The sequence below is a fragment of the Mytilus trossulus genome, chromosome 12 (assembly GCF_036588685.1).
Source record: "Mytilus trossulus isolate FHL-02 chromosome 12, PNRI_Mtr1.1.1.hap1, whole genome shotgun sequence".
NCBI lineage: Eukaryota > Metazoa > Mollusca > Bivalvia > Mytilida > Mytilidae > Mytilus > Mytilus trossulus.
In genome coordinates, this window is record NC_086384.1 from 47,754,079 (window position 1) to 47,779,445 (window position 25,367).

The following is a 25,367-nucleotide window of genomic DNA, read 5'->3' on the forward strand; positions in this document are numbered from 1 at the left end:
GGAAATGTTCTTCGGGATATGAGAGAAATTCGTCTGCTGAGGAACTGGTGAGAGCTCGCACTTTCATTTCTCTCTGAATTTTCAAGTTTTTCATTGAAGTATTGATCATTTAAAATCTGGTTTGTTCTTCTGCAGTCTCTAGAATTTAATAGGTTATTTGACATCTACCAAAATTGTAAAACTTACACTGAGTTGTACACATAAAAAACATAAAGTACTATGAGTATCCATGTATGATCCAAAAAAAAAGGAAAGAAGACACCAATGGCAATGCAAAGCTGGAGAATCAGAACCATTTGACCAAGTTGGTTGCTAAAATCTCGAAATTTACTCTGAAAACAAACATACAGATATCCTTTTAGTTGTTCAACCGTAAACAAGATTATGTTGTGAGAGTGATTAACTTATAGTTATAAAGGATCATATTCATAAAGACTAAAAGAGTTATTTTTATGCATGCAACGATTTCAGCCTTTTTTTTATTTTCGTGCATGCTTCATGTTTCCCCTTATTAATTTTTTCCTGTTTCTTGTTGTTACTCTTTATTTACATTGCATGTCCTGCATTTTATTTAAAAGTAAACTGATGAGTATGGGCTTTGCTCATTGATATTGTTGTAGGCCGTACAGTGACCTATATATACTATAGTTTTAATTTCTGTGTTATTTTGGTCTCTTGTGGAGAGTTGTCTCAATCATACCTCATCTCCTTTATTTATATGAGACTACAGTGGGGTCGTCGGGATATATAGCATCAGCTAATTTCATCATATCAAGAAAGTAACACAAATAAAATCGTTCTCCATTTTGTTTTATCCTTCCAAAAGGATAAAAAAGAATAAAATTGATAAGTTCAAGAGTTAAATAATAACTGCAATCCCGTGATTTACAATTTCCATTAAAAAATTACATCATCAAATAAAATTTGTTTTATTTACTTAGTAAATCAAATTTATATCAGATTGAAATTATTTTTGCTCTGCATCATTGGCAGTTGCTTGGTTCAAATTCAGCTATATTTCGGAGTAGAAAATTTTCCTGGCTATTTTTGGCAGGCATGCCCGAAATCACCAGACAATTAGAGAAATAGTTCCCTCTTTTTTCAATATGACTAATGAAGCAAGATTTAAATTTTTGTATACGTGTGTTGAGACTGATATAATTAGAATTATTGTTAAATTTATAAGCGACATGTACATTTCTAGAAATGCTCTATTAGTATTAAACACTAAATAACTTTGTGGTACTACCTCCTCATATAATGTTTATGAATTTGGTATGATATATATATATGTTTGTATGTTTGTGTATAACAAATTTGTATTGTCTTGGTATCAATCCTGTAATTTTGGATTTTAAACCAATAAAAATTACTTACTTACTTACTTACTTACTTTACCAGACATTGGAGGAACTCTCAGAACAGAGGTTTCCTTAATGTTGAGGTTAAAACCATACAAACAAGATTTTATGAAATAAAAGTATGTTATGAATGTGTTCACACAAATTAGCAATATTATCCAATTATTGGTTTTATCAGTTGAATGAAGTATAGTCCTAAGTCTTTAATAGGTGTGAAGATACACCGGACTGCACTGTAATTCAAAGTCAGCTGGGATATTGTTTTAAATCTAATTATGAATTTATTAACTCTTTACCAGGAAATTAATTTCTCTCTTCATTTATAGCCTAGATATTACTGTGAAAACTATTGGTTTTCAAATCAGATGTTTCCAGCGGATGCAAAAAGGTGACCACAGGGTCTACTTGTCCCACCGGGATGGGGGTCTCTTCTTTTATGAAGGTATATACAGATAGGCCACTGGAATGGGTCCATTTTTTGACATATATATATATATATATTATGTACACAGCCATGTATCACCATCATTGATGGCGATCCGATGGATACATCTGTTGTAGGGTTGTCACTGACTCAGACGTACTTATGAATATAATTATTTTCTGTGACTGTATCTTACATTAATTTGTAGGATCCTTTACTATAGATAATTTAGCTGATCTGTAACAATAACATCTTCATGCCTTATATATCATGTACTGTAGTACGCCGCTAGATTAAAACTGACGTGGAAAGGTAACACATGGCCAGCGAAAGCTCTTTTTTTGAGAGCCCAGGTGGTCGTGTGGTCTAGCGGGACGGCTGCAGTGCAGGCGATTTGGTGTCACGATATCACAGTAGCATGGGTTCGAATCCCGGCGAGGGAAGAACAAAAAATTTGCGAAAGCAAATTTACAGATCTAACATTGTTGGGTTGATGTTTAGACGAGTTGTATATATATCATATATATATTAATGGGTTGCAATTTCAACAAGGTGATATGTAAATCGGTCAATAATTTTCATCTTTAATTAGATTTTTGTAATAATTAAATGCTGTTTTATAGTTTAAAATCAAGCCAAGATTTAGAAGTTTTAATATGTGATGACTGAGGAATTTATGAACAGGTTATGAATTTACCATGAAATACGCTTATGGGTCAGGATTTCACAAGGCTATACACTACATGTAGAGGAAATTTTTTTTTCTGTGTTTTTGTAATCCCAGCTGCACATCTGTACCCAAAACCAATGTTTAATACCCCAGCACATTTTATTGACATTTTTAGATTAATTAGCACTGTTTTTTAAAGTTAAGACATTTTTGTCTAAGCATCCCTAAAATTTATGATAGATGGGGAGGCTGGACAGAGATTTAGATGTTTGTCAAAAAGAATCTAAAAGGTGAATCCTAAATAATTTTGCAAACAACATTGACGAAAAAATAAGAGCCTCAAGACTCCATTATTACAGTTATAATTTAAAATGTTCAGTCAAATCAAAATAATTATATCATTTTAAATGTATTTTAGGTTTGAAAGGTTGCATGTATATTATCAGTTGATGAACAGTACCAATGAACACATCTTTGAATAATTGCTATAGATCATAGTGACTTCACTGTACGGAAAAGTGCTATAAAAGTCTGAGGTTAGTGAAAAAATTGGTGTTACACTTAAGCTTAAAGGGATAGTAGCTACGATTTTGACAAAATTATGAACAAGTTTTTAATCTGCAAAAATCAAAGATATGTACTAAAAATAAGCAATAAGATCGCTAGAATGTTTTCATAAACTGCAGAAAAGTTAATAATTGATAATTCATATTGTGTTGTGTGCCTATTCATCTCATTAATAATGCATCAGGTTTACTTCCCAAACTTTGCCGACACAGCGAGTGAGCTAACCAAGATATAAATAGATATGAACACGTGCTTTTTGTTTTCTTACTTATTTGATAATTACTTTATATTAAACGTACATATTTGACGCCATTTATCAAATTATGTAAATAAAAAATATAACAAAAACCGGCATACTATTCCAACCCAAGATTCTCTTGCAATGGTGATATTATACACTTGTTATTACATTTGTATGACCAAACCATGCCGATAACGTATACACGTGTTTGTGTGTTGAAAAGGGGCCTCCATGAAGGATAAACGTGAAGAACAATACTAAATTATAGCCATTGATTTCGAATTTCTTCTAAGGTGGGAGAATCCTGCCCGTAAATTTATTAACATATTTTGGCAATAATGAACACGTTGCGATTTATTTTCATATGATCTGGAATTTATAAGTAATGTAAACAAGTTACGCAAACCGTCGGCTACTTTTGTTTGACTTAGCCTGCATCGCAGGTGTTTTGAGTGATTTTAATTATCGATCTCATTGCCTTTTTTTATTTTTATTTATTAAACTTTTTGTACAAAATCCAGTATATAAATTGAAAAAGTAATTTTAATGAAAATCGTAGCTACTATCCGTTTAAGTAGGGATGTAAACTGTTGGATATATTATTTAAATGTACTAGTTCTTCATTTCTACTCTTTAAAAATATAGTGCTTTATACACTTAGGTCACAATTATTATTCATTTGGTCGATGTTAGATATAATGCCACCACTTGGCATCTGTTGTCAGTGTCAAATTGTTTAAGACATCTAAACCAAATTGAGAATATTTATAGATGCAGCACTGTTTTATTGCAAATGTATGGCCAATGCACATTTTATTTCGGAGAAATAATTTATTAACATATGGAAGGTTATCTACAAATACTTTTTATGCAGTTTGAGTTCGCTTAGAAATTAACATGGATTAACCGACACCTTTGTTTATATTAAGATTAATTTTTTTAATAATGTACTCAGGAAATGAATCATCTTTTGAATAACTAAGGGATCATGCATTATCCAGCTGTCAGAGTGATTCAGCCTCCTTGAAACATCTAGTTATGCTTTTGTTCATATATTCAACACAGTTAACTAACCATGTTTAAAAGCTATTTATTTTTGTGTATTATACATGTAACATGTGAGTAGAAAAATAATGTGAATATAAATTGTTGTGAACTGATAGAAATTAAGAAAATTAAAAATGAACTAGCTAGAAATAGGTTAGAGTGCAATAATTTAGTGTCCCTAAAAAATATGTTGATTCACCGTGAGTTTCTCATTAACATAACTTTCAAGGCCTAAAATAGAATATTGTTTGTTTGGCCAATCCCGACCAACCTTGCAAAAGTGGTGTGATTCATAAAATTATATTGTCAAAACTAAGTAAAATATTATTTTATTCATTTACAATTTTTAGGTTTGCCGGATCGACTGATATTGTTACAGCTTTTTGGAAAAAATAAAATTATTTCCCTACTTGGCTTGGCACGGTCAGGATTGGGGAAACTTTAACAAACATATTAATTTAGCTTCAATGCATGTTATCTTATTTCAGTAAATCAACTTCTGTGTAATAAAGCAAAAATTGTATGGACAAAATATTTGGTACTCCAACAGAGCCACTTTTTAATGAAAAAAGTAATGGTATTTCACCTTATATTTTACAAGAATGGCTAACTTCTCTTGCTGTTTTGAATTCAAAGCATGTGGATGTATCCTTCAAACATGAGGTAAGATTTAATCAATGGGGATTACAACAGTTTTGTTTCTCTTCCTCAACACGTATTGATTTATTGTTAGTGTTTTAATGCCACTTTTAAGTATCATTTTGGGCTCTTTCATGACAGCCATTTTTTAATGGCGGAGGAAGCCGAAGTTGCCGTAGAAAACCAGCATCCTCAACTCTTAAATAATCACTAAATTATTAATGAAATTGTACAAGATTGCTTATAAATAAAAAGAGAAGATACATTTTGATGACTAACTGATTTGAAAGTATGGAAAAAAAGTAGAGGAAATGCAGGAAGATGAAACTAAAGCAGTCATAAATGCTACTTCTTTGAACGCAGAAAGAGTGGAAATAGAGTTTTGTACTAAGTGTACTAAGAAGAAGAATTTGCCATCAGGTATAAATTTAACAATGTTTAAATTCAGGATGTTGAGTAAAATATGAAATAAAATAGAGTATGAAAAAAAGGAAAGTGCCAAAGAGAAAGCAAACACAACCGAAGAACAGAAAACAGCCCAAGGTCACCATTTGGTCTTGGAAAAGCAGTCTGAAAATCTCACACCTAGAGGCAGTCTCCAGTCGGCCCCTTAACAATAATGTACCTGACACTAAATCAGCAATGTGCACAGAATGTAACAGAAAACATACATATTATTTTATTTGTCCTAAAGAAGTAATTCTCTGTCATGTTGAGTTATGGGGTTTTCACAGAAACATTTTAAACAAACATCAAATTGTCAAATTGATATATGACATATTTGACTTTGTAAATTAACTGAATATTCCTAGTACTGTTATCTCTTTAGAACTTTTCACTTCTCTTTCAGGGTCTATTTAAAGCAGGTAAATCAGCAGAATTTGTTTTCCTTACATGTGAAAGACTCAAGCTGTCCGCTGATGCTAAGTACTGTGCTGTTGAATTGTTTGACAGGTTTGTTTCAGTCTGAAAAGTAATATTGTATTAAAATTATATTTATTATAATTGGAGTTTATTATGAACTTGTCATCTCACTCTATTGGGTAGTTAATTATCTTTGCACACGGTCTATGATGTCACAGTGCACATTCCATTCTTATCTATATTGCTACGTCACTACTTCTCACGATGTTGGTGTATGATATCTGATGCAAGGAATACATGAACTTCTAATGTTTTGGTCAGCTTTTTGACGTGAAACTGTGTACTTGTTTATTTATATATCAAGAAGGACTTCTTCATATAGAATAACTTTGAGTTTAGTCTGATGTTAATAATTGGACAAATTATCTGTGTAAAACGAGTTTAGTCTGATGTTAATAATTGGACAAATTATCTGTGTAAAACGTTCGTCTCGTTATGGCTTCTAAAAGAAGGGATACCAGGAAAAGGACACGTGGTCCAGAACTAGATCCTAATAATCTGAATAATTGGACATCAACAGAGCTGAAAGAGAAATTAGCTTTGCTAGGGATTAAAATATCCGAAAACTTCACTAATAAACAATTGAAGCGTATTTTCTTGGATAATAAAAAAAGTAGTCCGGAAAGTTCTGACAATGGAAATACTGAAATTAACAACATCAGTGCTACTGTAAATATGTCTTTATCACCAAATATAGAAGATGATGTTATTCTATCACCTACAAATACTCAAAATGCTGAATTTTCTAGCTTAATTCCGATAGCATCTACATCGCGGATGAATACAGTGGAACCCACGCCTTTACCAGCAATAGGTGCTTCTGCGCATCAAAACCACGCATTTCCGCCCAGGACTGATCTCAACACACTTGACTATGCTCTTGTTAACAACACTTTGCAATTATGTCAGCAAGTTATTGCCGGTGTTCCAAAACAGACTAATAATAATAAATTCAACTTGCATTCCGCCATGAACATTAACCCCGGGCCTGGATCAACTTTACCCGTTAACCAAAACACTTTTGGTGTTCAAAACCCTACGTTGGGAGAATTTACACAAACAAACCCCAATCAGATGAATTTTCCGAACAGTTTTGCATCACAAGTTCCTATCTTTTCCATGCAAAACCAACACATGCAAATGACAAAACATGGATATCCTGCCACAGCATTTTCTGGAGTTGATATGGTTTCTCCAGAGATTCGCACCAAAATAATCTCAGGTAAAGACATAAACTTAAACATTCTTCTACTTCCAAACTATGAAACACCCAACCAGCAAAAGTTTAAGGAAAATGATGACCGATTAAAACGGAATTTAACTTTAGACGAATTCATTATAGCTTTTGGAAGATTCAAAAAAATTATGTGTCAAGTTTTTCCAAACAGGGCAGAGGAATTGGATTGCTACCTATCACACATAATTGAAACCGCAAATGTGTGGCCAGGAAAATTTTTTGAATACCATAAAATGTTTAGCGCAAAATGTTCAATCATGTTACAAGAACACAATATAAAAATTGACTGGTCAAGGGGTGATTTAGAATTGAGACAAATGGTTTGTGCTGGATCTACAGTTAATATGTGCAATTTCTGTTCTTCAACACTTCACAAATCATCTATGTGTGGGAATTACAGGGGATATCAAAATTCTAAAACTCAACCTACACAGGATAAATATGGAAGAGATATTGTGGTGCATGATGGAATGCAAATCTGTAATAATTTTAATCAACCCAAAGGTTGTGTCAAACCTTATTGCCGATATGCTCACGTGTGTAAAATCTGCAAGAAAACCCATGGAAAGTTTGAATGTTCCACTAATAAATCTATGCCAGGAACCCAACAGGAACATAACAAATCATTCCCAGTTAGACAGCCCAACAGTAAATCAAAATGACTAGATTCTATTGATACAACAGATGTTCCGTCAACACCTATAAACATTGATCAATTAGAAAGGGAACTTTTAAATCATCCAGATAGGCATTTTGTGAACTTTTTATGTAACTCAAATCCAAGTTTCAAGATTTAGTTAGAGTTATCTCCCTTTGCATATGGAGATAGAACATTATACATTATTGGTTTTTAATTGCAGTTGTATAAGTCCACAGTTGCCATATTGTAAATAAATGCATATACTTTTAGATTCTTGAATAAATAATAGTTTAGTACTTAGTCTTTATATATATTAATATACTTCTCATCACACTTACAGTTTATTACAAACTTCAGACATTTGTCCTTTAGAAATTGAGATTTGGGTTTATGCTTATGAGACAGCAACTCAAGGCATTATTATAATTTCTGTGTTAAAGAGTTTATGGGTGAACTAGAGACATTAATTTGGTATTAGATAAAACCACTTATAATAAATCAAGAACAAGTGAAGTCATAAAGGATTCATTATTATTCGTTGGATATCAATTTTCATGGAAATTTTGAGTACAGTTGAACCACGACATTAAAAGTTCATCGAATGGCATATTTCCATAATCCTTGTATGCAGACTTTGGCAAAACCACATGTAAGTTTTCCTTCATTTACTAAAATTGGTACCAACGAAAATAAATGAACGACAGTAACCGTAATTGGCATGTATAGTCTCAAACAAAGGACAAAATGAAAGATAAATAATCGTGTTTTCAGAAAATTCTGCATACAGAAATATTTATTGGATGTCAGAATGAGAGTTCTTATTATGGCAATACTCACTTAAAATCTGAAAATAAGGAGATGTGGCATGATTGCGAATGAGATAATTATCCATCAAAGATCAAATGAAATAAATGTTAGCAATTACTATTGGATTATAATGCCTATTAATAAAAAGCTAGGATTTAAGTTGATTCAAAGATTAATTGATGGGTGTTCTAAGGTCAGGAGCAAACATCAAATAATATTTAGAATGGAAATGGGGAATGTGTGATCAAAAGGACAACAACCCGACCATAGTGCAGACAACAGTAAAGACCACCAATGGGTCTTTAATGCAGCAAGAAACTCACGCACTCAGATGAGTCCTTCAACTGACCCCTAAATAAATATATATACTAGTTCAGTGATAATAGACGTCATACTAAAGTCCGAATTATACACAAGAAACTAAAATTAAAATCATACAGACTAACAAAGGCCAGAGGCTCCTGACTGTGGATAGGCACAAAAATGTGATGGGGTTGCATATTTATGAAGAACACTAGGGTTGTTATCATAAATTATCTTTGTTGCATGAATTGTTTTGTATTCACTTGACATGAAATAAGGTTTATAAAAGAATAAATTAATTATTCAACAACTTATCATTCTAAATATAGTTTCATAATAAATTTGTGTTCTCTATTTTTCAGGTTTATGTTAAAGCATGTGAATGATTTATATTCGCATGTTCTCAAAACGAACAGTAAAAAACGTAAAAAAGACTGGAATCTAATTCTAGATAGAATCAAAAATCAAGTCACATTGAGACTGGTTTCCTGTTGTCAAATTGCCAGTAAGCTCACTTCACATTACAAGGTATTAACTGGTACTAAGTTAATTTACAGCCGATTTCAATGAGTGTGCAGGCAAAGGTAATATCGTTGGTTAGCTTGCTTGCTAGCTGAACTGTGGAGTTATTGTAAGGTTAGGTAAACTACCCTCCTTTATGAGTAGACTAGTCCGACAGAAAACCAACCTATAGATCTGTCTGTAGGGCTAGGCTACTTCAAAAGGAGGGTAGTATACCTTACCTAACAATGACTTATGGTTCAGTTAGTAAGCAAACTAACCAAAGATATTGCCTTTAACTACATACTCATTGAAATTGGCTGTAAACAACTAGAGTGAATTTCTTTACTACATATTTGTTTGCTTTGTTAAATAGTAGAAATATAAGTGAAATTTTAATCTCATCTACATGTGGTTGTCTTTTTTTCAAAATGCTTTCTTTTGAAACCATGTATGTTTTAATAATGGAACAGTCCAAACTACCTCTTACATAAATGCCTCTTTGTGTGGGACTGTCTCACTGTGTTGACCATTTGTTTTCTGCTTTTTGGTTGGGTTGTTGTCTCTTTGACATTCCCAATTTCCATTCTCAATTTTATTTAAAACTCAATTCAATTAACACATTATTTTATTGTTCTACTGTGTGTTCCACTTGAATACATCGGTAAGGTAATTTCTAAAAACAAATTTTTGTTAATATGCAACTATGTATAGGTTCAATTTCTGTCAATATTGACAATGCAATTTCCCAAAGGAACTCCTTTTACGGCTGAAACTGTACCACTTTTACTATGAAGTTTTGAAATCTTATCCTATAATTGAAAGTTCATTTGCACCACAATTTTTTTCAAAGGTCAAAATATAGGGCTGTGCGGCATATTTTCAACGTTTATATGCCCTGATCTTCTCAAAGTTTAAACTTACACTAATTTTCTTAACTACCCCTACCGTGAATGAAAGGTTATCACAGATTTCAATGTAAACAATATGCACGTGTTTATTTACTGGTAACATTCCCAAGTTCTGTTTCTGCGATATGAAACACAGAGAGCATAACTGGGAACCAGTATGTAAACAAAATTAATTTTCTATGAATAATCAATTACTCCCCAAAAAAGGTGTGTTTTCAGAAACAGCTGTATTTACAAAGTGCCTATAGTAGATTTCATTGGTCTAGCTTTTGATTGAATTCTGTGAGTTAGATGTAGAAATTACAATGTAGTCAGGACTATATTGTACTATTTTGTTTAAATGAGAACATGATTGCTATTTTATCTTATGTCTATGCTTGCATTTTACTCTTTAGGCCATACAAAAAGTATGTGTTTTTACTGTTACATGCTAACAAAATAGGGATGGTACCGGGGTTTGTTACAGTAGGAAATATTTTCTTCTATAATTATTTTTTTTTAAATTGAGTCAATGTGACTTTAACAGTGCTTAATTAAAAATGGTCATAAAAACTTCAGGGTAGGGGATGAAAATAAGGGGACCTAAGGGGTACAATAAACACACATACATTTTGTTTGGCCTTAAAATTTGAAATCTTTTTATGCTCTGTCAGGTTGTCACTGCCTCAAAAGCAAGAAGATTTCTGAATGAAGGAGGACACAGATATACACAAGAGAGCATCTTGCAGTCAGAATTAAGAATATTAAAAACTTTGGACTTTCAAGTAACAACACCTTCAACACTTGTATATATAGAAACAATTTTAGAGATACTTGGTAAGAATTATTATTTGATTTGAAAATTTTGTGTGACTGTACAGATAACACTGAAATGTATGTTTAAAAAAAAGAGGGACGAAAGATACCAAAGGGACAGTCAAACTTGTAAATCTAGAACAAACTGACAACGCCATGGCTAAAAATGAAAAAGACAAACAGAAAAACCATAGTACACACGACACAACATAGAAAACTATGTTGTAATTTTATGGTGGAATCAGTAAAATATTGAGGTTTAAAACCAGAAACAAAATATTTGAATAGCTTTAAACTTAAATCTGATTGAAAATATTGAAAAGCTTTTAAATGTTAAAGAAAATATTGAATAGCTTTTAAATGTTAAAGAAAATATTGAATAGCTTTTAAATGTTAAAGAATATTTGATGCAAAAAAAAAACACTTTAGGGTGACATTACTTGCTCCAATATCTGATTATAATTCTTATGACTATGAGTTCAAATTACAAAAAAATGAACATATTTGTCCAAGAAATTTTGAATTTAGAAACTTGATAAAAAAAAATTATGAAATATCTGTTCTTGTTCAAAAGTGCTTAGCTTATCAAATTAATACAATGGACTTAAAAAAAAGTTTTGGAATTCATCCCGACTTAAGAATAAGTCTTATTGGGAATGGTTCTTTGACTGCACCCTCAGAAATAGAATAAAAAATACTTTCTTAAATGGAACTGAAATAGTTTGTATTGATGTATTTATAGACCTCATTCTAACAAGTCATGTATTTTCCTGTTGAAGTTGCACATACTTTACTTATTTACTGTAAATTGTGAAATTTTTGCTATGTTTTTATTACTATGAAAATGGCATTGGTATGGGGTCCCAAAAAGTTAAAAATAGCATTTCCTATAAATTTCAAATCTAATTTAAATTAAGGATTTACTTAGGTGATCTTAGGTGAAATGAAATAAATCAAGAATTCAAAATTGATACTATAAGCAGGAAGAGTAATAGCTAAGGATCAAAATTAGCTAACAAAAAAATGATAGGACATGAAGCTCCTTTTCGAGATATTTGATTTATAAAATATGGCAGGGAAAAGGCTGACTTAGACTTTTACCTTATATTTGCATTAGTATTATTTGGGTCTCAAATCAAAAGAAATAAAATCAAGAATCTGCTTAAATGTTGTCAAATGACCTTTTATGAGCTAATTATAAGTCTTATATTAAAAGATAATAGGCGTTATGGGCCAAAATATTTTAATTTGTATTATATGGAAAAACACCAAAGAGTCCCAACATCTGACACGAATTCCAAACTCACCTAAGTTCCTCCTTAATGCAATGATAAATGCATGCAGAAGTTTAGGAATTTACAGTAATGAGTGCACTTTGATCAAAAAGCTTCAAAGCCAAAGGGGAGATAATTATCATTTAACAAATTTTAAAAATTTAAATAAAGTTGGTAAGACAAACTGATAATATTTAAATGTAAAGTCATATTTATTTTGTATTATAATTCAAGTATCAGCATTGGACAATATTGCTGTATCAACCCTATAATATTTAACGTATAGATCAATATTTATTTTGTATTTAAGTTAAAATATTAATTTTGATTCATTCTTATTTTTTTACAGGTTACAATGAACCAGACACAGAAATTAAAGTATACTATGAAATTTCCCTCAAAGTATTGGAAATTGTCTACTTGAAGTTCTCTAATATCTATAACAGCTTATTCCAAATAATAGTACAGCATCAGACACCTTCGCAGGACGAAGTGTAAGTTTGGAAATCCAATTTATGTAAACAATTGTATGAGCTTTTTCCTAATTTGTGTCAGATTTTTGCGGTTAATATTTTGACGTATTAAAAAAAATAAATACCTTTGCATGTGCACTTTTAAGTTGGCAGAATTTATTTGCCAATTTTGGTAATCCGTGTGGAATTAACAAGCTAAAGGGTATATTACAAAGGTCCATCTACTTTAGATCACTGACTGTTTCCATTTAAAGAATCTACTTGCATTGTGTCTATCCAAATTTAGGTACCTCCTATATGTCTCATTTCACAACAATTTTATCTTCCTAAACTATCAATGTGGTAACTTAACCTTTTGAATGGTGAAAATATCTTTTTTAATTTGAAAGTTGTGGTGTTGTTTTTTTTTAAAGGAATGTGCCTTTTTGAAGGTAAACATTTTTGTTTTCTTTGCATATCAAAATTTACTTAGCCTCCAAATTTCAAAGAAAATGAAAATGCTGTGGATTCAATTACTTTCATTGCTACATATTTTCAAAGATTTTAAGAAAAATTGTACTTTTGTGGAAATTTGCATTCATTGATTACCATAGCAGCCAACAGTAAGTTTATGTTTAGAACATTATAGTTTACGGTACATGTCAAGAATTCCACTAAGATTAGTATCTAACAAATAATATTGAATCCTCAGTATCGCCTTCCTCTACTGTATTGTATTCCTTAAACACATGTGAGAGGTTTAGCTAGCTATAAACCCAGGTTCAATCCACCATTTTCTACATAAGAAAATGCCTGTACCAAGTCAGGAATATGACAGTTGTTATCCATTTGTTTGATGTGTTTGGACTTTTGATTTTTTGAATTTTTCTCGGAGTTCAGTATTTTTGTGTTTTTACTTTTTGCACATGTCTCTTATTTTTTTATATAAATAATGAGATGTTGCATGATTGCCAAAGGGGCAACTATCCACCAAAGTTCATATGAAGTGGGTTTATGAAGCAATTATAGGCAAATGTAGGGCCTTCAACTGAGAAAAATCAATACTGCAAAAAGTATAAAGCTACAAAATGCTCTGACATGAAAAATATGAAATGATTCAATTGAGAAACACTACTGGTTTATTTATAGCACAATAATTTACCAACACAAATATCATACACATGAGTCATAATCCAACAACAACGACTGAACTACAGACCATCAAATCCCCAATTGATGCCGTCGGAGCTTAAAATACAATATTGATATCTCCATTCTAATGAAACTGACAGAAAACAACGTTAAAACATGTATTTAAAATCTGTCATATGCCGTCTGCGCTTGCGCGTAGGTCCCATAGCATCAATTGTCAATTGATGCCATGTAAGAAAGTGACGTTATCCAATCAAAATGAACGTTACAAACGTTGTTGCATTAGAATCATTGATATTATCTTGATAATCCTAAGTATAAAGCTTTATTACAACTGCCACATAAACTTAACATTAACCAAGATAACTAAACAAAGACCAATGAACCATGACAATGGGGTCAAGGTTAGATGAACCATGCCAGGTAGACATGTACAGCTAACAATGCTTCCATACAACAAATATAGTTGTCCTATTACTTATAGTTTAAGAGAAATAGACCAAAACACAAAAACTTAACACTGAGCAATGAATCATGAAAATGAGGCCGAGGTCAAATAAAACCTGCGCGACTGACATAAAGATCATAAAATATTTCCATACACCAAATATAGTTGACCTATGGCATATAGTATAAGATAAAAAGACCAAAACTCAAAAACTTATTTTTGACCACTGAACCATGAAAATGAGATCAAGGCAAGATGACATCTGCCCGCTAGACATGTACACCTTACAATCATTCCATACAACAAATATAGAAGATCTATTGCATAAAGTATGAGAAAAACAGACCAAAACACAAAAATCTAACTATAACCACTGAACCATGAAAATGAGGTCAAGGTCAGATGACATCTGCCAGTTGGACATGTACACCTTACAGTCCTTCCATACACCGAATATACTAGCCCTTTTGCTTATAGTATCTGAGATATGGACTTGACCACCAAAACTTAACCTTGTTCACTGATCTATGAAATGAGGTCAAGGTCAAGTGAAAACTGTCTGACAGGCATGAGGACCTTGCAAGGTACACACATACCAAATATAGTTATCCAATTAGTTATAATAAGAGAGAATTTAACGTTACAAAAAATATGAACTTTTTTTTCAAGTGGTCACTGAACCATGAAAATGAGGTCAAGGACATTGGACATGTGACTGACGGAAAGTTCGTAACATGAGGCATCTATATACAAAGTATGAAGCATCCAGGTCTTCTACCTTCTAAAATATAAAGCTTTTAAGAAGTTAGATAACGCCGCCGCCACCAGATCACTATCCCTTTGTTGAGCTTTCTGCAACAAAAGTTGCAGGCTCGACAAAAAATGAGAAACAAGAAACACTTATGAACCACATCAACAACAAATATGTTGTTCATTTGTATTTCACATCACTGAAGAGATATATATTTCTATTTTAGGAGGTCATTATGTCAGGTCAAATCAGATAAATTACTGCTGGCAGTGTCCGTGATAGCAGCTGCTGTGTATGTTACAGGGTTCAAGTCGGATAAGGTACTAAAAATTATGAGATTTTATTGTATTGATAGGAAAATGAGTATTGTGTTTTTTATCATTAGTTATCACTATCATCTTAAATTATCTTCAATTTATTTTCTTTGTGGAAGTAGACTCTGAATAACAAAGTGATTATATATGTATATACATTCTACCAAAGATATTCAATTATGCTTTTACATAGCTTGGCAAGAAAATTACTGTAAATTCAGAAATTATTGCGTGCATTAATTATTGCGATTTTGTTATTTTAGACTAAAATGCGATATTAATTTTTACTATTTTGAGACAAAAACCTCTTTAATTTATATAAAATATTTTAAAGTGCGATTTTAAATTATTGTGTTTACAACTCTGTCGCATTTTTCGCAATAATAAAAACATCGCAATAATTTCTGAATTTACAGTACATGTTTTTACCAGTATATGTCATTAATTTGGTTTTAACTTCTATGGTTTTCCTAATGTGCTGTGGATTCATTATTATTAGCTCACCTGGCGACATTCATCCGTCGTCTGTCGTCCATCGTTAACTTTTACAAAAATCTTCTACTCTGAAATTACTGGGCCAAATTATACCAAACTTGGCCACAATCATCATTGATGTATCTAGTTTAAAATTTTTGTTTTTTTTACCCGGCCAACCAATCAAGATGGCCACCATGGCTAAAAATAGAACATAGGGGTAAAATGCAGTTTTTGGCTTATAACTCAAAACCCAAAGCATTTAGAGCAAATCTGACGTGGGGTAAAATTGGTAATCAGGTCAATATCTATCTGCTCTGAAATTTTCAGATGAATCAGACAATCCATTGTTGGGTTGCTGCCCCTAAATTGGTAATTTTAAGGAAATTTTACTGTTTTTGGTTATTATCTTGAATATTATTATAGATGGAGATAAACTGTAAACATCAATAATGTTCAGCAAAGTAAGATTTACAAAATAAGTCAACATGACCAAAATGGTCAGTTGACCCCTTTAGGAGTTATTGCCCTTTATAGTCAATTTTTAACCATTTTTCATAAATCTTAGTTAACTTTTACAAAAATCTTCTCCTCTGAAACTGCTGGGCTAAATTTACCAAATATAGCCAGAATCATTATTAGGCTATCTAGTTTAAAAATTGTGTTTTATGACCGGGCAAACCAATCAAGATGGCGGCTACGGCTAAGAATAGAACATAGGGGTAAAATGCAGTTTTTGGCTTATAACTCAAAAACCAAAGCATTTAGAGCAAATCTGACATGGGTTATATTGTTTATCAGGTCAATTTCTATCTGCCCTGAAATTTTCAGATGAATCAGACAACCTGTTGTTGGGTTGCTGCCCCTGAATTGATAATTTTAAGGAAATTTTGCTGTTTTTGGTTATTATCTTGAATATTATTATAGATAGAGATAAACTGTAAACAGGAATAATGTTCAGCAAAGTAAGATTTACAAATAAGTCAACATGACGGAAATGGTCAGTTGACCCCTTTAGGAGTTATTGCCCTTTATAGTCAATTTTTAACCATTTTTCGTAAATCTTAGTTAACTTTTACAAAAATCTTCTCCTCTGAAACTACTGGGCCAAATTTTACCAAATATAGCCAGAATCATTATTAGGCTATCTAGTTTAAAAATTGTGTTTTGTGACCTGGCAAACCAATCAAGATGGCGGCTACGGCTCAGAATAGAACATAGGGGTAAAATGCAGTTTTTGGCTTATAACTCAAAAACCAAAGCATTTAGAGCAAATCTGACAAGGGGTAAAATTTTTCATCTGGTCAAGATCTATCTGTACTGAAATTTTTAGATAAATCGGACAACTCGTTGTTAGGTTGCTGCCCCTAAATTGGTAATTTTAGGGAAATTTTGCTGTTTTGGGTTACTATCTTGAATATTATTATAGATAGAGATAAACTGTAAACAGCAATAATGTACAGCAATTTAAGACTCAAAAATAAGTCAAAATGACCAAAATGGTCAATTGATCTCCTAAGAAGTTATTGTTCTATATAATCAATTTTAACAATTTTCATAAAATTTGTAAATTTTTACTAACATTTTCCACTGAAACTACATGGACAAGTTCATTATAGATAGAGATAATTGTAAGCAGCAAGAATGTTCAGTAAAGTAAGATGTACAAACACATCACAATCACCTAAACACAATTTTGTCATGAACTGTCTGCTTCCTTTGTTTAATTCACATATACCAAGGTGAGCGACACAGGCTCTTTAGAGCCTCTAGTTTTTGGTATACCAATTTTCCTGAATTTTATTTATGAAAATTGATACCCAAAAAAAATGTATCCATAGAACTCTCATATGAACTATACAAATCTACATTAACTTCTTGAACAATTGACAGCATTTGCCGCTCATATGCTATCTTTTTATGTTGATTAACAAAGGAGTAAGTTCGGTAAGGGCCACATTTGGCCCCAATTATAAAGTTCATAGTTATAAGACAATAAATGTTTTAAGTTTTACATATGAGAAAGTTAAACAGAACTTTTGTTGTCAAAGTTTAATTCTAACACATTGATTTTTACGTCCCAAAATGGTCAAGATAAGAAGTTTTGTTGAAATTTGACAAAATCAACTGGATTTCAACTTAATAAAGGACCAAGAAACATATAGTGCAGGCGTCGACAAGCTTAATATTCAAATAAGACATGTGAAATGTCTTCCCAAACATAATTTTAAAAGATCTTTGTTGTTGACGTATGCGCTCTATATTTTCTGTCCAATAATCTATGTGAATTTACCCATTTTCATTGATTTTTTCGTTAAAAATTAATATGAGTTCAACTTGTGACGTCAAAATGAAATGCAAAAACGTAAAATTTTCAACAAAATGGCTTATACCCTATCTAGTCAATGTATTAGCTATAATTGCTCGTGATATTGGTCAATAAATCTGAACTTGAAATTTAAGGTGGTATGGGAGTCTAAAATAAAAATGATAGAATTTATTCATAATTTGCCAAAATGTAGTATCTATTGATACATGTTAAAAAATATTATAAAAATGATAGGTCACCATGCATTTTTTCAAGCTACGGGTCGTGACAAAATGACACATTTTGTATGGATTATACAGGAAAAAACACCATTTTGTGAATAGAAACTAAACGAAATGATAGAATTGTAAAATAAATGAGGAAAATATAGCTTTCAAACAATGCTTTGATAATATCAAAAGAAAAGATAGGGTCACCGTACGTTTTTTCCGGCTAAAATACAAAGTAGGAAAATTCCATGAACAATCCAACAGAAAATGCACTGTTTTAGAGTTACCTCTCCTTAAAATGACAATTTCAAAATATTTAAAAACAACCAAAAATAATCTACACTTGTACATATATTTATATTTATAAGTTATATTCTTATAAATTGGATCTTTTAAATGTAAAAACACATGAAATATCTGCATTCTTGCATCAAATTTTGCTAATTTGATAGAAAATATGGACCTTAGATTCTCTGTTTTTTACAATCCAAGATGGCGAAAGACACCCATACCACCTTAAGCTAAAAAGGAGGCCATTTTAGGACCTTATCAAACATACTCCTTTTATATATGTTCTCTCTTTCTTGTAGATGATTGAATGTTTACATCTGATAACAAAAATACCATTAGAGGATATTGTTGACTTCGCTACAATTATTATACAAATTATAATTCCAAATGAACCTCTACCAGAGAGCTAACAACACAGATACAGTCTATAACCAACATATTATTCCTAGAGAACAAGAGGCAACAATGAAAATCCACTTGATGAGCAATGATTATGAATTTTGTGAGAATTATTTGAATTCACTTCTGATATTTTACAGATGAAATTTTACTCAGGAGAATTTAATGAAATACGAGGGACCCTGAATAAAGTCCATATACTGTAAACCAACTTATTTTCGCGGATACTTTATTTCGCGTTTTACCCTTTCTTGACCACATCGCGGCTATTTAATTTCGAGATTATCTGTTTAACTTTATGAAGTTTATTTAGGAAAGATCAAAGATTGACATATTCACGACAATTTATATTAGCGTTATTTTTCTACTTGTGAAAGTCGCGAAAATAAGTTGGTTTACAGTATAAGAAACTGGGTTCATATTTTTCATATTTCATGGATTTTGGAAAATGTGTATTTATAAACTACTCAAATCCATATTAACTTCTTTTCTTACAATGTCTTTATAAAAAGGGGGGTTTTAGGTTAAAAAAAAATGTATCCCTAGAACTCTCATATGAATTATACAAATCTGCATTAACTCATTTTTATATTTCCTATACCACTATTTTCTGTGTCTTGTGCAAATATTTTTTAAAAAATGTCAAAATTTAAATAATGTTTTTGTTTCATCATGAATAATAATGAATCCTTCTCTCATTGACATTAAATATCCTTTCATGCACATAATCTCCCTTATTGACCCTCTAAAGCAAGTTTTAAGCCAAATTTAGATCTGATAATAGAAACTTTAACTGTTATATAATAGCCAATAAGAGTTGATCTAATTTAAATTAGTGCCAATTGTTATTATTGAATAAGAGCCAAGATGACCTGAAAGTAACTTAGTATTTAATTGTTGTTTTTCACTGTAATTTTCTATAGCTTATATAGATCAATTAAGCTTTAATTCGCCTCATTCAGTTTTAAGTAATTATCTCCCTTTGTCCTCAAGAAAAAACACCAGTTTTTGCAAATTTTAAAGATGTACTTTGGTGAGGTTTATGAATCTTTGTCAAATGTTCAAACTCCTCGTTTTTTTTCCTACACTACATGGTAGAATATTTAGCCTCATAACACCAATTTTTCTTTTCAAATTAGAAATCAATAGCTGATAAAAGGTCATTTATCATAATTTAAGCAGATTGTTGATTTCTTTTCTTTTGATTTGAGACAAAAATAATACTAATGCACATATAAGATAAAAATCTGAGTCCGCCTTTTTCCAGACACTTTTTTAGCTCACCTGTCCCGAAGGGACAAGTGAGCTTATGCCATCACTTGGCGTCCGTCGTCGTCTGTCGTCGTAAACTATTTCAAGAATCTTCTCCTCTGAAACTACTGGGCCAAATACTTTCAAACTTTAACTGAATGTTCCTTAGGGTATCTGATTTATAAATTGTATCCGAAGTTTTGATCTATCAACAAACATGGTCGCCATTGCTAAAAATAGAACATAGGGGTAAAATGCAGTTTTTGGCTTATAACTCAAAAACCAAAGCATTTAGAGCAAATCTGACATGGGTTATATTGTTTATCAGGTCAAGATCTATCTGCCCTGAAATTTTCAGATGAATCAGACAACCTGTTGTTGGGTTGCTGCCCCTGAATTGATAATTTTAAGGAAATTTTGCTGTTTTTGGTTATTATCTTGAATATTATTATAGATAGAGATAAACTGTAAACAGGAATAATGTTCAGCAAAGTAAGATTTACAAATAAGTCAACATGACGGAAATGGTCAGTTGACCCCTTTAGGAGTTATTGCCCTTTATAGTCAATTTTTAACCATTTTTCGTAAATCTTAGAAATCTTTTACAAAATTCTTCTCCTATGAAACTACTGGGCCAAATACTTCCAAACTTTAACTGAATGTGCCTTAGGGTATCTAGTTTGTAAATTGTATCCGAAGTTATGATCTATCAACAAACATGGTCGCCATTGCTAAAAATAGAACATAGGGGTCAAATGCAGTTTTTGGCTTATAACTCAAAAACCAAAGCATTTAGAGCAAATCTGACATTGGGTTATATTGTTTATCAGGTCAAGATCTATCTGCCCTGAAATTTTCAGATGAATCAGACAACCTGTTGTTGGTTTGCTGCCCCTGAATTGATAATTTTAAGGAAATTTTGCTGTTTTTGTTTATTATCTTGAATATAATTATAGATAGAAATAAACTGTAAACAGCAATAATGTTCAGCAAAGTAAGATCTTCAATTAAGTCAATTTGACCAAAATTGTCAATTGACCCCTTAAGGAGTTATAGCCCTTTAAAGACTTTTTTTTCACAATTTGCATATCATGTTGACTTACTTTAAAAAATCTTCTCCTTTGAAACTGCTGTATCAATTTCAGCCAAACTTAGGCTAAATGAGTTTCAGAGTATCTAGTATAAATTTTATATTTTATTTCCTTGTATGTCAAGAAACATAGCTACTATGGCTAAAATAGAACATAGGAGAAATTTTTTTTTTTTTTTTGGCTTTTGAAGAAAATAGGACGATCCATAAAACATTTAAATAAATTGATAAGCCAAAATAATCATTGATGAGAGATTTAACCAAAAGAATTAAGGTGAGCGATTCAGGCTCTTGAGAGCCTCTTGTTTAAATGAAAGTCTCATAAAGGAGCTCCATAACCTATAAATATTTGTAACTTATTTTGTTCCTTAACCTATGCTGAAAATTCTGATAATTAAACAGGGGTATCATACATTATTAATTTGCAGTAAATTAAAAGTACATGTATCATAGGGTTTTACTGTGAATTAAATGTAAAATTATCTTAAATTTATGTCCTTTGATACAAAAATTACATTATCATTAGATCTCAGTAAAAGTGTTATATAAATGAGCAGACTCGGAGGAGATAATATAGTTTTATCAATATAATATTGTAGGCTTTTGATAATTGTATTGATAGACTTGTATTTTATATGTTAAGTTTGAAACTTATCCATGTTATCTTAACAGGATGTTTTACAATGTTTGGTTTTTCAATGTCATCAATATAATATTGTTTTATTGAGTTGAAAAGATGTGTTACGGGCAGAAATAAAAGCATGTTAAAATGTTTTAAGATCCCCGACCACAAATATTTTTTTTATTATTTCACCCTAATATTATTTAACAAATTCAAAGGTAAATGTAACTTCACATAATTTAATTAATTTTAGTGCCTCCTATCCCACAGCCAATACATTTTTGAACAGCCCAAATTTAGATGTAAGTGTATATGTAAGAGTTTAGATTGCTGTGCATCTAAGAACTATCATTATTAAAATCATTTTGAATTAAATATGATAAGTTGTAGATATATTAAATGAACTATTGTTCATTTAATATATCTACTACTGTTCACTAATTTTTTACATTGTTCACTATTTTTTTTTTATTTTGCATTAGAATTATAAAAAATGGATTATTACATGTTTATATATTCATATAAGAGAAACAATATGTTCTTTTATCTGTAATTGTATTATATTGTAAAGACTGAAGTTTATATGTGATTCCTTTTCATTTTTTATTTTATCAATTGTTGCAAAAGAAATTAAACCCTTTCCCCAGAATAAGTACCTTTTTGTTGGACTTTTCAAATGTTTTCAAATTAACCTGGTCCTTTGTATAAATACAATACCAATTGTTCTCCATCAATTTTTAAATTTCTCCTTGAAGAGCCAATCAATCATTGATTAGTTTACCGTATTTGGTTGTGTACAAGGATATGAAAATACTATGCATCAATGCTTGCTATACATGGCCAAATACGGTAGCTTGACAAAATATTTTACCCTTAAAGATAACATTACAATGAGACAAATGAAGTTGTAAATAATTTAATAACTAGTAGCTTGACAAAGAAATACTGATTCTTTGGAAAGGTTTTATTTCTTTTGCAATGATTTTCACTTTTAGAATCTTATATTTATTTTAAATAAATATAAGATTCTAAAAGTGAAAATCATTGCATTGTATGTAGATATAAATCTCATCTTGCTGTCGGTAAAAAAAAATAACAGAAAAACTCCAATTAAAGATTTATTTTTCCTTTGTGAAGGATTTTGAGGTTTAAATGTTTATATCTAGATTAATTGAAATATCGGATGCAAATATAAAAATAAAAGCTTTCTTACAAAGTTAAGAATTATGAACCAAAAATTTAAACGGAAAAACATTGCGATATTTTCTGAATTTACAGTAGTTATTTCAAGATAACCCTATAGTTAGTAATTTTTTCACTCTAATTTTTGGGGAGGGAGATTTTTCAATGTTTCATGAAATATGCACTGATTTAACCATTTCTTGACATATGCAATAATTTAACAATTTCATGACATATGCACTAATTTAACCATTTCATGTCATATGCAATAATTTAACCATTTCATGACATTTGCAATAATTTAACCATTTCATGACATATGCAATAATTTAACCATTTCATGACATATGCAATAATTTAACCATTTCATGACATATGCAATAATTTAACCTTTTCATGACATATGCAATAATTTAACCATTCCTTTGTACATGTTTTTTTGGACTAAAATGTTATGTTTTTATTGTAAACCATTCTATTGCAAAGTCTGTCATAGAGTTTATATATTAGATTTTGGATATTACAGATGAGGGACTTATATCCTTTTACTGTGTCAATCTGTGATTAAAACGATGTGATATTTTAACTATTTGTTATGTTAAAGAATAAAATTTTGAAAAAGGTAGAAAATTTTCATCATTAGGCATCATAATTTGATACTATATATAAACAAAAATGTATCCATACTCGGCACAAGAGACAAAATGACAAAGAAATTAACAGTTATATGTTACTCTATGGCCTTTAACAATGAGTAAAGCCCATGATAAAAGGCCTAAAATCACAAGTGTAAAACATTTCAAACAAGGACACTTAAGTAAAACCTAATTAATGATTTAAAAAAGGAATAACTATTAAAAAAAATTGTAACGTATGAACACATGACAACCTCTGAATTACAGGCTCCTGACTTGGGTCACGGATATACATACAGAATGTGATGAGGTTAAACATGTAAGCTGGATCTCAACCCTCCCCTAACCTAGGACAGTGGTGTCACAGTACAACATAAGATCTATAAAAATCAGATATACATCAAACAAAAACAGAGTGGACATGGCCAGGTTCTTAAACAACCCAACAACAGATCTGAGAGTACTCACAGTTACTGGTAGCTAGATCAAAGCTAATAACAACTAAACTGTTTCACCTTTTTGTAATTTTGATAGTAGAATGCATATTTTAAAATTAAAATGGCAATGTATTGACATGTAAACTTTGTAAGACATACAGAGCCAGATTATCTCCATTTAAAAGAGATGTGCCAATGCTAACACATCTGCATACCAAATTTCATTGACACATTACTAGTGGTTTCAATTAAATTGACCTGATAACAAACTAATACATGTAAACTATGCCAAAGTTTCAGAGTCATTAGATCATGACTGAGGGGGCGAGTTCAAATAATCTCAATATAAGATGTGTCAATGCTAATCCAGTTGTAACCAAAAAACATTGACCTACCACAAAGTAACTGACCTAAACCAAAATTAAAACATTGGTGACCCCTGAACTAGAAAAAGCATGCCTAAGTCTTGCTTTCATGACTAGTTGAGGGGAGACAAAAAATGTTTTTATAGTTTTAGATTTGACACTTCCATGACCTAAATTTTAAATTGATGTATTGCAATATTTTTGCTGGATTAAAAGGACCAAACAAATGCCTCAAACATGAATCTTTTCCTTTAGGCTTTGAAGAAATATGTAACTCAAGAACAATTTGTCCATCAATATATCAGTTTATTGTTGAAATATTTCATGAGAATTTGGGACATAACAAGTACTAGTTACATGTGTATATTGTTCAACTGAAGTGACACCTTCAACTAAAACAAGAGTGCATACGCTGAAATGTCTCGCCTTCTTTATAATCATTTATATTGTGTTGATAGACCTAATCATAAAGCTTTATTACATGTCACATAAACTAAACATTAACCAAGAAAATTATACATTGACCAATAAACCATAACAATGAGGTCAAGGTCAGATAAACCAAGCCAGGCAGGCATGTACAGCTAACAATTCTTCCATACAACAAATAAAGTTGACTTATTGC

The 25,367-nt window shown here is 31.1% G+C and overlaps 1 protein-coding gene across 3 annotated transcripts; it reads left to right on the top strand.

Annotated features, from left to right (window-relative positions):
- Position 1: 1 nt before the first annotated feature.
- Positions 2 to 22,525, top strand: LOC134692719 (cyclin N-terminal domain-containing protein 1-like). 3 transcript variants are annotated; one of them, XM_063553212.1, is made up of 9 exons: positions 2 to 119; positions 2,874 to 2,991; positions 4,799 to 4,973; positions 5,800 to 5,903; positions 9,223 to 9,388; positions 10,926 to 11,088; positions 12,691 to 12,835; positions 15,371 to 15,464; positions 19,061 to 22,525. In XM_063553212.1, the coding sequence occupies exons 3-9, from the start codon at positions 4,833 to 4,835 to the stop codon at positions 19,169 to 19,171; spliced, it is 924 nt and encodes a 307-aa protein (XP_063409282.1). In that variant the 5' UTR covers positions 2 to 119; positions 2,874 to 2,991; positions 4,799 to 4,832; the 3' UTR covers positions 19,172 to 22,525. The 3 variants fall into 3 exon arrangements, with proteins under 3 accessions (XP_063409282.1, XP_063409285.1, XP_063409284.1); XM_063553215.1 differs by having other exon boundaries at positions 6 to 98; XM_063553214.1 differs by having other exon boundaries at positions 43 to 152.
- The last annotated feature ends 2,842 nt before the right edge of the window (positions 22,526 to 25,367 follow it).

Coding starts and splice junctions, on each gene's coding strand:
- LOC134692719 (XM_063553212.1), top strand. CDS start 4,833: ATGGACAAAATATTTGGTACTCCAACAGAGCCACTTTTTAATGAAAAA. Junction 4,974..5,799: donor ATGTATCCTTCAAACATGAG/GTAAGATTTAAT, acceptor CTTCTCTTTCAG/GGTCTATTTAAAGCAGGTAA. Junction 15,465..19,060: donor CAGGGTTCAAGTCGGATAAG/GTACTAAAAATT, acceptor TCTTTCTTGTAG/ATGATTGAATGTTTACATCT.